General features: G+C 32.2%; 1 protein-coding gene across 2 annotated transcripts in view; it reads right to left on the reverse strand.

The window, feature by feature from the left end:
- LOC115885044 (facilitated trehalose transporter Tret1-like) overlaps positions 1-13,562 on the reverse strand; it is a 91,090-nt gene that overhangs the window by 40,528 nt on the left and 37,000 nt on the right. For both annotated transcript variants that reach the window (XM_030903792.1, XM_030903793.1), the window contains exons 2-3: positions 6,696-6,759; positions 6,392-6,412 (exon numbers count right to left, since the gene is read on the reverse strand). In XM_030903792.1, the coding sequence (XP_030759652.1) occupies positions 6,392-6,412; positions 6,696-6,709 (35 nt within the window). In that variant the 5' untranslated portion in view covers positions 6,710-6,759. The remainder of the gene's footprint in view (positions 1-6,391; positions 6,413-6,695; positions 6,760-13,562) is intronic.

Below are 13,562 nucleotides of genomic sequence, written 5' to 3' on the forward strand. Positions count from 1 at the left end.
GCATTTATAGTAACTTTTACCCTCAATTTCATTCGAAACGAACTTGGAAGAAAAATATAACAAATCGAAAAAATATTAAGACTTTAACACCCTGTAGCTAGGAAACAAAGCACAATCGGACCTATGTTGATATCAAAAATAAATCTTATTTTTAAGTGGGGTATCTCTCCACGAGAGATGGCACATGTTTTTTGAAATACCCTGTATATTTTCTTGTTGAGTAGACTGAAGCATGGTGGTAAGTGTGAATACATAATTAATAACTTAACTAAATGAAAATATCATCTCTTATGGAAACTTATGCGAGATGATAAATTACAATTAAGTAGCAATATGTTTGGAAAGAAAATAGGCGAGTTTTCAATTTGGTTATTGATAGGGGCTGGGCAGTTATCTGCTCAGGCAAATTGATTTGTGTATATGTTTTACGCCTTGACTTTTATCGGCATGATTTATGAGTTTATTAGATATTTATACTTCAATATTGAAGGTGTTTTTATAATTTGATGTTTTGATCACTTTCTAGAAAGTTTTCTATAGTGCGGAGTACGAAATTTAGTTTACCCTTGAATTTAGTGAAATGGTAAAAAATGGAGACGATAAATTTGTTATTCTTAATATTTCTATCGTTTTTTTACTATACCAAGTGATAAGATATACAGGTATCATAAAAAAACGGCGTCTAGGAGGCTTGTGAATGACGATCGATGACATTCCCCATGTAAATTTACACACAAAATGACAGCGAGCTTCATTTCAACGCCAACGCTGACGCCATTTTTATCGATCATATTTTATAACTATGAAAATGTCGTTAAACAACATTATAAATACAGGGTGAGTTTCCTAGGATGTTCTCTATGGGTATCTCGGAAACTACTAGAGATAGAGAGTCAGTTAAATGGGGAAAGAATTGCAGTTTTGTGGGGTCATAAATATGCGCTTTTCAGATTTTCGAAAAAGTTCATGGCTTACTAGATATTTCGAAAAAAACAAATTTTGGCTATTTTAAAAATTGTCCCTAATTCCATTATAATCTATTTTAGACAAAAAGTTTTCAGATAAAAGTTGTAGATAATCACATCCTTAATGAGACTGTGCTCTCCGATTTTTTCTAAAGCTTGTCATTTTTGACATATGACACAAACATATGTTTTTTTAAATGGAAACCATAGTTGGCCATGACTTCATAAATAGCGCCATTTTTTAAGCTTTTCAGCGATATAAGCTATAATATGTTTCTTTCACAAAATTACTGAGTTATAGCCAATTCTTATATTTCTTGACTAATTTCACTTAGTTAGCCATGGAAACAAGTTCAATTGTCGTTGCTCTCAGAAATGTGAAATTGTCACATCCAATCTTTGTAAATTAAAATAAACAAAAATTGTAAATACGAGTTTTTCAAATGAATAAAAGCGTGTAGGATTATTGGTTCAACTTTTCTTGGCCATACAGTTTCGAGAATACGTTGACCGGTGAACGTTACTTATGTTTTTTAGAGAACGGTTTTCAAGACATGTTAGAAAAGTTAAATTTAAATACTCGTTCATTAATAGAGTGGTTCCAATATGACTTTCATTATGACACACCAACCCCCCCCCCCATAATATAAGAAATGTTAAAAATTATTTCATTATCATAATTATGTAGACTCAGGGATAGAAAGAGGTGGACCAATTGCATGGGTCTCCTCGGTCACCTCACCTATCCATTTTAGATTTTTTTTATGCGGTATGGTTAACAAAAGAACTTATGAACTTATGAGAGGCTCTCGAAGAGGCGGAACAGGAGAAGTTTAATAAAGTCGACCGGTCGTTCTGTGACAATAGCTAGAAATTCAGTTTTAAATAGATGCATTTATGTACTGAAAACAATTGCGGATTTTTTGAACATTTTCTAAAATAACTTGTGTATTGTAGCATTTTCTATTTCCTTTAATAAAATTGAATTTAAAATTCTATTTTTATTTAAATTTCTTAGTATTGGCGCCATCTATTTGCTAGATGCCAAAGATATCAAACTTCATTTATTACAGTTCACTTGTCTTGATTATTAGCGCCATCTATTCGCTATATGCCAAACTTCCTTAATTGTATTTCACTTGTCCCGATATTTAATTTTTATTAGCGCATCTATTCGCTAGATGTCAAACTTCATTTATGACAGTTCGGTTCTGAAACTGAGAAGAACAGGGCCATGTAAGTGAAATATTAAAAATGGTTCGAGCAAAAGTTTCCCAATTATGACGGATGATGGCGCTGATCGTCAAAATTTTTGGACAGGGATTTTGCTTACCGACAAAACGACGTGAGCTACGACCGGACCAGGACCAATCAGAATGATCAGTCCAGGGCCATGTAAGTGAAATATTCAAAATGGTTCCAGCAAAAGTTTCCCAATTATGACGGGTGATGGCGCTGATCGTCAAGATTTTTGGACAGGGATTTTGCTTACCGACAATACGACGTGAGCTACGACCGTACCAGGACCAATCAGAATGATCAGTCTTTCTTGGAGATTTGCCGCGGAAGTGTGTGTTAATTTCTGTTGTGGTAAGTGTGGTTGTGTTTGCAGTTTGATTTTTCGGTTTTGATATTATGTTAAAATTAATTTTGAAGTATTGTATCACCTGTTTTTATGTAATAGTACTTTTTTTAGTTCTATGATCTGATATGTTATGATTTGTTAATGTTTGTTTAACAATGTTATCCAAAGAGGTTATACAGTTCGTCTGTTGGATCTGTGTCTATGAAAGGAATGCGGACAAAAAACATTTAAATAAACAGCAATATATTTTATACGTCGACTTGACGAGTACGTCACCGCAAATTGCTCCACCCACTCATTTTATTGGCTACTTGCAAATTTGTCGAATTTTTATTGATGGGATGCGTCGTCTAATTTTTTACGAAAAACATCGAGAGAATATCGTTTCCCCTCTCACGGATACCCCGTAGCCACAGAACGGACAGACGTACTGTACTTAATATATCAATTTGCATAGCCTAACTTTTTTATCAATAAACTTTGTAGATTTTCAGATTATTTAATTCCTTTTGTTTCCGGTTGTAATTTTATTTTTAAGACATATTATGCGATTGTTTCAGATAATATGTTTTAAAAATAAAATTGCAAATAGCGAATAAAAATAATTTAAAATAACCAAACCAAACCAAACCAAACAAGTGTATTTTACAATTCCCCCCGGCCCCGCACCCCTTTGGCTAACCTGTAAATGTCAGCTTTGTCGAGAGATGGCGTTACGAAAATGGAACCGATTTATTACAAGGAACTTGGGCTTCTTTTTCGTTAGTATATTCTCATATTCTGTGGATCAGTCTTTCTTGGACATTTGCCGCGGAAGCGTGTGTTAATTTCTGTTGTGATAAGTGTGGTTGTGTTTGCAGTTTGATTTTTCGGTTTTGATATCATGTTAAAATTAATTTTGAAGTATTGTATCACCTGTTTTTATGTAATAGTACGTTTTTTAGTTCTATGATCTGATATGTTATGATTTGTTAATGTTTGTTTAACAATGTTATACCAAAGAGGTTATACTTAATATACTTATCAATTTGCATAGCCTAACTTTTTTATCAATAAACTTTGTAGATTTTCAGATTATTTAATTCCTTTTGTAATTTTATTTTTAAGACATATTATGTGATTGTTTCACATAATATGTTTTAAAAATAAAATTGCAAATAGCGAATAAAAATAATTAAAATAAAAAAGTGTATTTTACAATTCCCCCCGGCCCCGCACCCCTTTGGCTAACCTATAATGTCAGCTATGTCGAGAGATGGCTTTACGAAAATGGAACCGATTTATTACAAGGAACTTGGGCTTCTTTTTCGTTAGTATATTCTGTGGAGAAGAAGGTCTTTCTTTTTGGGAATTTGGATCTGAAGAAGACGCGTGTGTCGGCGTCCGACAAATTTTCCAGTGAAAAGCACTCTGAATCCACTTTTCGATTTCCATTGCATGGGTGTCCGATTAGGAGATTTGAAAACCTTGTAAAGTATGCAATTCAGAGTATAGATCGTATTTGTTTGGTTTCTTCTTGGAATGATCACCGTAAGTTTATCCGCCATTTTATATAGCCCTATCTAACTAAATTCTATTTCAGTTATTTCCGTTTTATTTCGTTTATTTGAGTATTTAATTACTGGTTTGGATCGGCATATGGTTTGAATATATTTATGTAAAGCTGATTTTCAGACCGTAAGTTGTTTTTTTTATTGAGTATCTGTCCTGAGAACTATTTTTTATTTATAGAGTAACTACCACATGGTACTCAGTAACTACCACATGGTACTCAGTAATTACCACATGGTATGCAGTAATAATGCAGTAATTATTGTATGTTTCACCCACTTTCATTTTGTATGGACCTATGCAGACCTTAACACAGTGTTCCTGACATTACAATCGTTTTTTTTTTTGGCTGATATCGAAGACTTCTCCTGCCATAGTCATCTGCATCCACTTCTGTTAGTCTGGAGAATACCTACCTACCTGTTTACATCATAAGAAACTATATACAGATAAGTCTCTCTCTCTCTCTCTTAAGTTTGATACACAAGGTACGCTTTTATTTTATAATTTTTGAGACAACAGATTTAATAACCTGGTAAATTATCACTATTTATCCCACATATTGTAGTCAAAATTATTTTTTATTTAACGTTATAAGTTATAATTTGATTCGTACAGTAGACTCTTACTTAGCTATGATATTTTATATGAAAATTATTAACACGTATTCATTTTAAAGGTTTTTGTACACGACATGTTTCGAAACATCATCGTATTGAGACATACATAAATTTCACCTGTTTTTATATTAAGTAGCTTACTTAGTTCAAAGAATACAGTTACTAAATTCGAATCTATTTAAAATAACTTGCGGTTTTATTGGGATCACTGTGACTAATCGATGATACTTGTGTTCGTTTTCAATAAATGTTTAATGTAGGATAGTTATTTCTGACTTTTATTCCTGATAAACATAATAAACCCTTAATGCTGTTGATTACTTTATTTTAGCTATGTTGTGATATCGTATTTTTCTTTTTGGTTTCTTACTTTACCACTCTCATAAACAAAGTAAGTGGCGCCCTTTTCACTGTCTTTGACCATATCTATTTGAATTCTTAACATCAATATTAAAATCTCTGCAGCCTATATATGTTATCATTTTTTTTATTTTTTTAACAACATTAGAAAGTCACTGTGAGTCGGAAGCCTTACCTACGAACCCAGCTTTCCTCTAACCCTGAGCAACGGATTCTTTTTTCATTCTATTTGGGTAACGACAGAAAAGTCGTCACAGTATGTATTGATTATTTTTTTAAGTTTTAGTTTGTGTAATGTAAATTGTAAAGAGCCCTTTAATAATATATTTTGTCTTTTTATAAGTTATAAATCATAACAAAATTAGAACACCATTGGAAACCGTTCTCTAAAAAACGTAAGTAACTTGCACTGGTCAACGTATCTTGTATGGTCAAGAAAAGTTGAACAAATAATCCTACATGCTTTTCTTCATTAAAAAAAAAATATTTACAATTTTTGTTTATTTTAATTTACAAAGATTGGATGTGACAATTTCACATTTCTGAGAGCAACGACGATTGAACTTGTTTCCATGGCTAACTAAGTGAAATTAGTCAAGAAAGATAAGAATTGGCTATAACTCAGTAATTTTGTAAAAGAAACATATTATAACTTATATCGCTGGAAAGCTTAAAGAATGGCGCTTTTTATGAAGTCATGGCCAACTATGGTTTCCATTTAAAAAAACATATGTTTGTGTCATATGTCTAAAATGACAGGCTTTAGAAAAAATCGGAGAACACAATCTCACTTAGAAATGTGATTATTTACAACTTTTATCTGAACACTTTTTGTCTAAAATAGATTATAATGGAATTAGGGACAATTTTTAAAATAGCCAAAATTTGTTTTTTTCGAAATATATAGTAAGCCATGAACTTTTTCAAAAATCTAAAAAGCGCATATTTATGACCTCACAAAACTGCAATTCTTTCCCCATTTAACCGACTCTCTATCTCCAGTAGTTTCCGAAATACCCATAGAGAACATCGTAGGAAACTTACCCTGTATATTGCGAAAATTAATTAAATATTTATTAATATTATTACAAGGTTAATTAATTTTATCTTTAATAGTTTTTATCATGTTTATCAAAAGATAATTTAGTAGTTTAGTAGTAATTTTTAGTAGATATTTTTTTCAGGGCAGTTAAAAAATTAAACTTTCCTTGTATTTTCCCATATTTAGTAAAACTATGTAATGAAATACTACTAACAATTATTAAAAACCACACCACAAATAACAATATATAAATATTATAATTACTTACTGCAAGTTATAGCAGCTGGAACTGAAATGAAAAAAAAAGGATTAATTATTATTAATTATATAAGAAAACTTGTTATCTATATAATTTATAAGTCTATTTTATTTTTGATTAAAATCAGTTGTTCAGTATCAAAAAATTGGCAATTTCTGAGATTATTGAGTTTAGCCTAGTAATTTTTTTTTTGTATTAATCATATTTGAAATAAAGTGATGTTTCATTGGCATTACTCAATTAATTTAATGTCTCTTATATATAATTTTTTACTAAAAAACCTGATGGTAATGACTGGCAAATTTAGACTTACCCAATAGGATCCATTTTTTACTTCAGATCTTCTTGCTCATATCACTGAAACACAGCATACAAATCTGCAACAAATACCATAAAATCAAAACTAATCGATATTTATTACTGCTAAATAATTTTTATCTATTTTGAGCGTCAAGAGACGCCTGATAATTACGTTATTTTCCTCTTGAAATCGATAACTTTTGTTTAAAATGTACTCATCGTTTTATTTTTCTACTACATCATCTACACTACACATTATTATAGGTAAATGGTAGTATAGCAGCTCTTCAATTATCACATTGATAATTATCTTATTAGTGGTATTATGAAAATATTCCAACCGCTTGTGTAATATATTCAAATAATTTTCTGTTTGGGAAAGAAATATATTCAATATTAAATTGAATATTTCACTCATCTACAAAAAATCCCATATGGAGCGGGTAATTTTCGGCGAAAATTGCCTGCTAAAATCGAAAATTACCCGGCGAAAATTTCCCGCAGAATGTCTAAGTGACAATGACACATTTATCACTTAGACGTAAATTATTTATAATAGGTATTCTAAAAATGTCTCGATTTGGAAACGATTCTTATGGTGCGTTTAGACTTGAGCACGCACGAGTTGAGCGTGCGCGCACGGCGTTCGTTGGCACTCTTGGCTCCGTTCAAATTAAAAACTTATTTTTCGACGAATGAAGTGATCCATTTTTGCGCACACAGCAGAGTTGTGTTGGCGAAAATAATGGACGACCAAGAAATAGTCGAGGCTGCAGTCATTGTTATGCACAGCTTAATTATTAAAAAGAAGAAAAATCGAAAACATCGTCGCTGATGGCAAACACAAATTTTTAGAAATCGATATAATTTACTGCAACAACTTAGTGTCTGAGGAGGGCTATCAGTTCAAAAACTTTACAAGAATCACCAGGCCCGACTTTGAATATTTACAAAATTTAATAACACCAAAAATTACGAACAAAAGATACACATTTTAGAATAGCAATTTCATTAATATCGACATATTCAATATTAATTTTATTTACAAGGTCTTGCCATGCGTTATTTTTAGCCGACAATACCAAAGGTATGGTAGGCTATTAGGATCGGCAAAAAAAAAAGGTTTTTAATTTCACTCAAAATGAGTTATTTGGGTCATAAATGACCTAAATACAAAATATTTTCATGGTGTCTGTCTGTCTGTCCGTCTGTAACACGATAACTCAAAAACCGCTGAACCGATTTTAACCAAATTTGGCACAAAAATACTGTGGCGCCCGAGAATCTGGCCATTAGTTTTTGGTAGAGGTGGGGAGTTGGGAAGGGGGTATGGGAGGGGGTTAAAAATTTTAAAAAATCGTAACTCCAAAATTACAGTAGCTAGCGAAACGCGGTTTTCAAATTAAGATTAGGTTTAATACTTGCAACAAAATTTGTAATAACATCAAAATCAGTCAAAGTCGCAGTTTTCGAGATATTAACATATTTTAGTATGGGCGGCATACGTACCTCCCGGCGCCAATTTTTTATTTTTTTTATTTTTTAATAATACAAAGGATGTTTAACATCCCATAATGTAGGCAACTTTTTATATTCTTCAATTAATAATAACGAAGATTCATTGATCCACTTCATATTTTTAATAAAGAAAACGAAAAAAAATCACACACGCACGCACGAACGCAGACAAAACAAATTGCCGGTCCAAACTGAGCGTTCGCGCACACATAAAATCCCTTTGAGCACGGACCAAAAACCGACACCAGACGGCTCACGTTCGCGGCTACTCGCGCACAGAGAGATTCAGAGTGAGCGTGCGCGCACAGCCGTTTACATTTGAACATTCGCGGAGGATCAGTGCGTGCATGCTCAAGTCTAAACGCACCATTAAAGCGTAATTGAAGAAAAAGTTGCCAAAATTAAGCCGAAAAACACTATAATTAATCACCAGAATGTAGGGAAACAGTTTATGGACTTTATGAAAGATAGAAACTACATTTTGGATGCGAACATCTCAATCTCGGCACTGGTTAATATTTTGACCGATTGGGCATTTAATGTGACAAGGAAAAACGGCTAAGACTATAAGGATTTTACGGTAAAAACTATTTGCAATGCAACAGCCAAGTTATTAATGGAAAAATACCAAAAAGAATATAATATTAAATAATTTTTAATTTCTAATATTATAAGTTCTGTTTCATTTTATTGCTTCATTTTTAAATAGATTTTTTTAATATGTTCAAATAAATGTTTTTAAAAAATCTGTGTATTTTCATGTTTTTTATTCGCGAAATATTCTACCGTATTATACTCGGGCATCAACATTAACCTGATAATTTTTCATTTAAGCATGTTGTCAATAAAAAACAGCATTCGTTTATATTCATATTTTGGAAGAGCCCTCCTCCTTCGAAGTCGGGCTCTTACGGCAAAATATGAATATAAGCTCATGCAGTTTTTAGACAACATGTTTTCATGAAAAATTATCGGTAATTTTGATGCACTTGGGTAATTACTTCCGAATATTTCACTCATGTACAAAAAATCCCATATGAAGCGGGTAATTTTTGGCGAAAATTGCCCGCTAAAATCGAAACTTACTCGGCAAAAATTTCCCGCAGAATGTCTCGATTTGGAAACGATTCTTTAAGTGCAATTGGAGAAAAAGTTGCCGAAAGTAACGGGTTGTGGTTCGAAAGACCAAAATGTTTCTGGCTTGTAGGACCAAAATGTATCTTGGCGGAGAACCAAAATCTAGATGACTCTGGTAGTTGGACTGTCGAAGGACCAGTTGAAATAACGTTCAACAACGATAACTTTTACACACTTATATGATAGACAAATATACCACAAATGAAACTTATTAATAATACTTAAAATAAGAACATTTAAAATTTCTCGTAACAATTATAAAAGCCAAAGGAAAAACTGTCGATATGCGGATGGCGTCTTTCGACGCGACGTGCGTCGAAACGTGAGGAAGAGGAAGAGGAAGAGGAAGAGGAAGAGGAAGAGGAAGAGGAAGAGGAAGAGGAAGAGGAAGAGGAAGAGGAAGAGGAAGAGGAAGAGGAAGAGGAAGAGGAAGAGGAAGAGGAAGAGGAAGAGGAAGAGGAAGAGGAAGAGGAAGAGGAAGAGGAAGAGGAAGAGGAAGAGGAAGAGGAAGAGGAAGAGGAAGAGGAAGAGGAAGAGGAAGAGGAAGAGGAAGAGGAAGAGGAAGAGGAAGAGGAAGAGGAAGAGGAAGAGGAAGAGGAAGAGGAAGAGGAAGAGGAAGAGGAAGAGGAAGAGGAAGAGGAAGAGGAAGAGGAAGAGGAAGAGGAAGAGGAAGAGGAAGAGGAAGAGGAAGAGGAAGAGGAAGAGGAAGAGGAAGAGGAAGAGGAAGAGGAAGAGGAAGAGGAAGAGGAAGAGGAAGAGGAAGAGGAAGAGGAAGAGGAAGAGGAAGAGGAAGAGGAAGAGGAAGAGAAAGAGAAAGAGAAAGAGAAAGAGAAAGAGAAAGAGAAAGAGAAAGAGAAAGAGAAAGAGAAAGAGAAAGAGAAAGAGAAAGAGAAAGAGAAAGAGACAGAGAAAGAGAAAGAGAAAGAGAAAGAGAAAGATGCTGTTATAAGAATTTCCTCTATAGTTATAGAAATTATTGTTTTATGAATTGTTTCTTGTTTAGGTTGTAGTAGTATAGAAACTAATCGTACACCTTTCGAGTTTGCTGAAGCAACCCAGAGAATTCGAAGATAAATAAATAATTTTGCAAACTGTCTGTATGGATGATTAGCTAATTATGATAAGAGTATAATATTTGTAATAACACTAAATAAAATCTTGTTCTATATAATACGATAATTCTTGATATAAGGTTGTATGTACTCATTGCGTTACATTTTGAAAAGTTATTTATTGTATACGGTCTAAAAAAAAAGTAAAACAATAGCTAGTTTACATTCGTTTGTTATTAAGGTCCTTTTGTTAAATTATTTACAGGGTGTAGAATTGACGAACACAAACATCTTAGTTTATCTTTACTGGGAAACAAATTTATACATAACAATGAATACAATAAACAAACAATGACAGAGGGTTTTTTGGTTGAGCATAGAATTAGAATAAGTAGATTTTATTATTAAAAATCTAAATTAATCAGACAGAAAGACAGACGGATGTAATAATACGCACATAGTGCCGAAACAATTTTTGTATTTATTTTTTTTATTTTAATGTATTTGCCATGGCCATAAAGGTATCAACAATAATTATTGAATCACTAAGTTGGTTAAGTATTTATTGTTTGTTAATTTTACTACCTTTTTTTTAAACATAAATTTTCTTATTTAGCAATTGTGATTAATTATATTACTTAACATTTCGAGAGGTATAACTTTATTTCCCAATTGTTTTTTCTAATAAGGCATTTTGAGTACTGAATATTTTCGCTACAGTGATTATATTCCTAGATAAAATTCAAGTAGGTATTTTAAGACCACCACAAAGAGATACACAGGATATTTTTTTTTATTGTTACTACGTTGATATAATATAAATCCGTTATTACTGTAAAAGCAATATTATATATAATATTAATAATATTACTATAAAATTTATTCCTTTTAATCATAGCGTAATTATCAAAAATTGAAAATACACAGTGTCCATATTTTATAGGAAAATGTCATATAATTGATATATTGGTCTAACAGAACAGCCAACTACTTCACAGATATTAGTAGATGTCAAAGATATCAGTCATGTCGCCCTTTAATTAAAAGGGAATTCGAATTCGAATGAAAATTACCAAGTCATTATAATTATTATATAAATAAAGATGACTATAATATTGATACTAACAATTTATATCAAAATTGTTGCATAGGTGCTTAAAGAGAGACTAAATAAAATAAACTGACTTGGTTTTACATCTCATAACTTTTTATACCGGAGGAATTGTGTTGCCAAACTTAGCATTTTTTTACATTCTATGTTTTTGATGGGATCTTATTTATTATGTCTCTTGCAATCTCCCCACAAGAGATGGCACATGCTTTTTGAAACACCCCAAAAATAATGAAAATTGGGTCTAATATTTAATAATAATAGTAAATTTAAATCCAACTTCCATAATCATTTTAAATTTAACTAGCAAATTTTTCTTATCGGATTAACCATTTTCAAGTAACAAAGTAATCAATTAACAATTTACTCATAATCGTCCTTTAAAAAATAAAAAAAAGTAAAATTACCTATATTGCTTCATGAAGTACATTTGATATTAGCTTCACTTTCATCATCGTTGGTGGTATTTTTTAATCTTTGACTGCACTTTTCGTATCATTAGAAAATATGTAGGCATTGTAATCTTACTTTTTTAATATAAAGCTCTGTCTACACAGAACGTTTTTTTGGTGTACAACAAAACACTGTCGCTTTCCCTATACTGAATAAAATATGCCTTTATATAAATCTAATAATTTTGTATAGTTTCAAAAAATAATATAATTTTACAGAATTATTTAGAGATATTTAATTGTTTTACCAAACGATACTACTTTCACAATTAGCTTTGCATGTTTACAAGTTAAATCTTAACTATATATAAGATTTTGTAGTATTCTTCCCTGTTTTTCTTTTCAACTTCACTAAATACAATGCTATGATTGTTAAGATCAGTGGGCCTTCTCCATGGGTCAAAAAGTGACCTAAATCCGCAGGTAAAATTTCCAGTTTTCCAAGGATTATTGTATTGTATTGAATAGGAGTGGGTCCTATTGTGGCTCAGTTTCTACAAGCTCTTTAATAGAAAAAGAGCATTAAAGTTCACCCTCAAGACCCAGCCTTATAGGCCGTTATGTCCGAGGGTGACATGTCTCCTAGGTCTGATAGGTCTAGCGTGGGCTTGCCAAACTCTTCAAACCTGGTCCTGCCCCCAACGCAGCGGGGCAGGTACACATAACGTGCTTCATTGTTTCGTCATCGTCCATACAAAGTCGGCATTCGGCGTCTTCCACCAGTCCCATCTTTTGTAGGTGTGATCTCAGTGGCAGTGGCATTATTTTGTATATCGTGTTGTTGGTGAATCTTTGTGAGTAATTCTTCGCCTATTTTCATAATCTTTTTTTTTAATTGTACTTTTAAGCACAAACAGTTCTTTTAAGAACTAAATTTTCCAGTTTTTGTACTGCATTTCTTGAAATTGTGCATATGTTAAAAATATGTCGAAGCATTTAAACAGTCGAAGCAAAGAGCTTGTAGATTCCCTGATAAACTAATTTGAACAAGAACGTGACAATAAAGGTACTTTATTACCCTTGATTGCAGCCAGAGAAGTGAGTTTGATTGGTAAGCACATTATACCACTATCAAAGTTATTTCTACTTTAGTTTTTAGTAAATTTTGTGATTATTAGTTTGTGCATTAATGGCATCTTCTTACTTGTTATTACCACTTCTGGTGTGGTAAGTTGTACATCAATAAATAAATAAATGACCTATAATAACGCTTGGAATAATATTCATAATGGACTAGTTTTCGCCAATATGTAATAAGTAAAATAAGCTATAAAACAAATCAATTAATTACTAAAATATTAATTGTTAAATTACTCTGGAAACAAATACAAGAAAGAATGCTTTATAATTGATATAGCCGTACCATTAGACCAGAATCTTCAAAAAACTGCAACAGAAAAAATACAGAAGTATCAAGATCTTACATATGGATTAAAAAGAGTATACCAGCTCAATAAAGCCATGGTTTTACCTTTTGTAATCTCTGCCAATGGACTTATTCATAAAGATTTTACAAGGAACACGGAATTATTGAAATTAAACCCAAAGCTTACCAACGAGTGCTTAAAAGCAGCCATATTGGGAACAGTGAGAATTGTCCGAAAAGTGCT

The sequence above is a fragment of the Sitophilus oryzae genome, unplaced genomic scaffold (genome assembly GCF_002938485.1).
Source record: "Sitophilus oryzae breed Bouriz unplaced genomic scaffold, Soryzae_2.0 scaffold_359_pilon_pilon, whole genome shotgun sequence".
Taxonomy (NCBI): Eukaryota; Metazoa; Arthropoda; class Insecta; order Coleoptera; family Curculionidae; genus Sitophilus; species Sitophilus oryzae.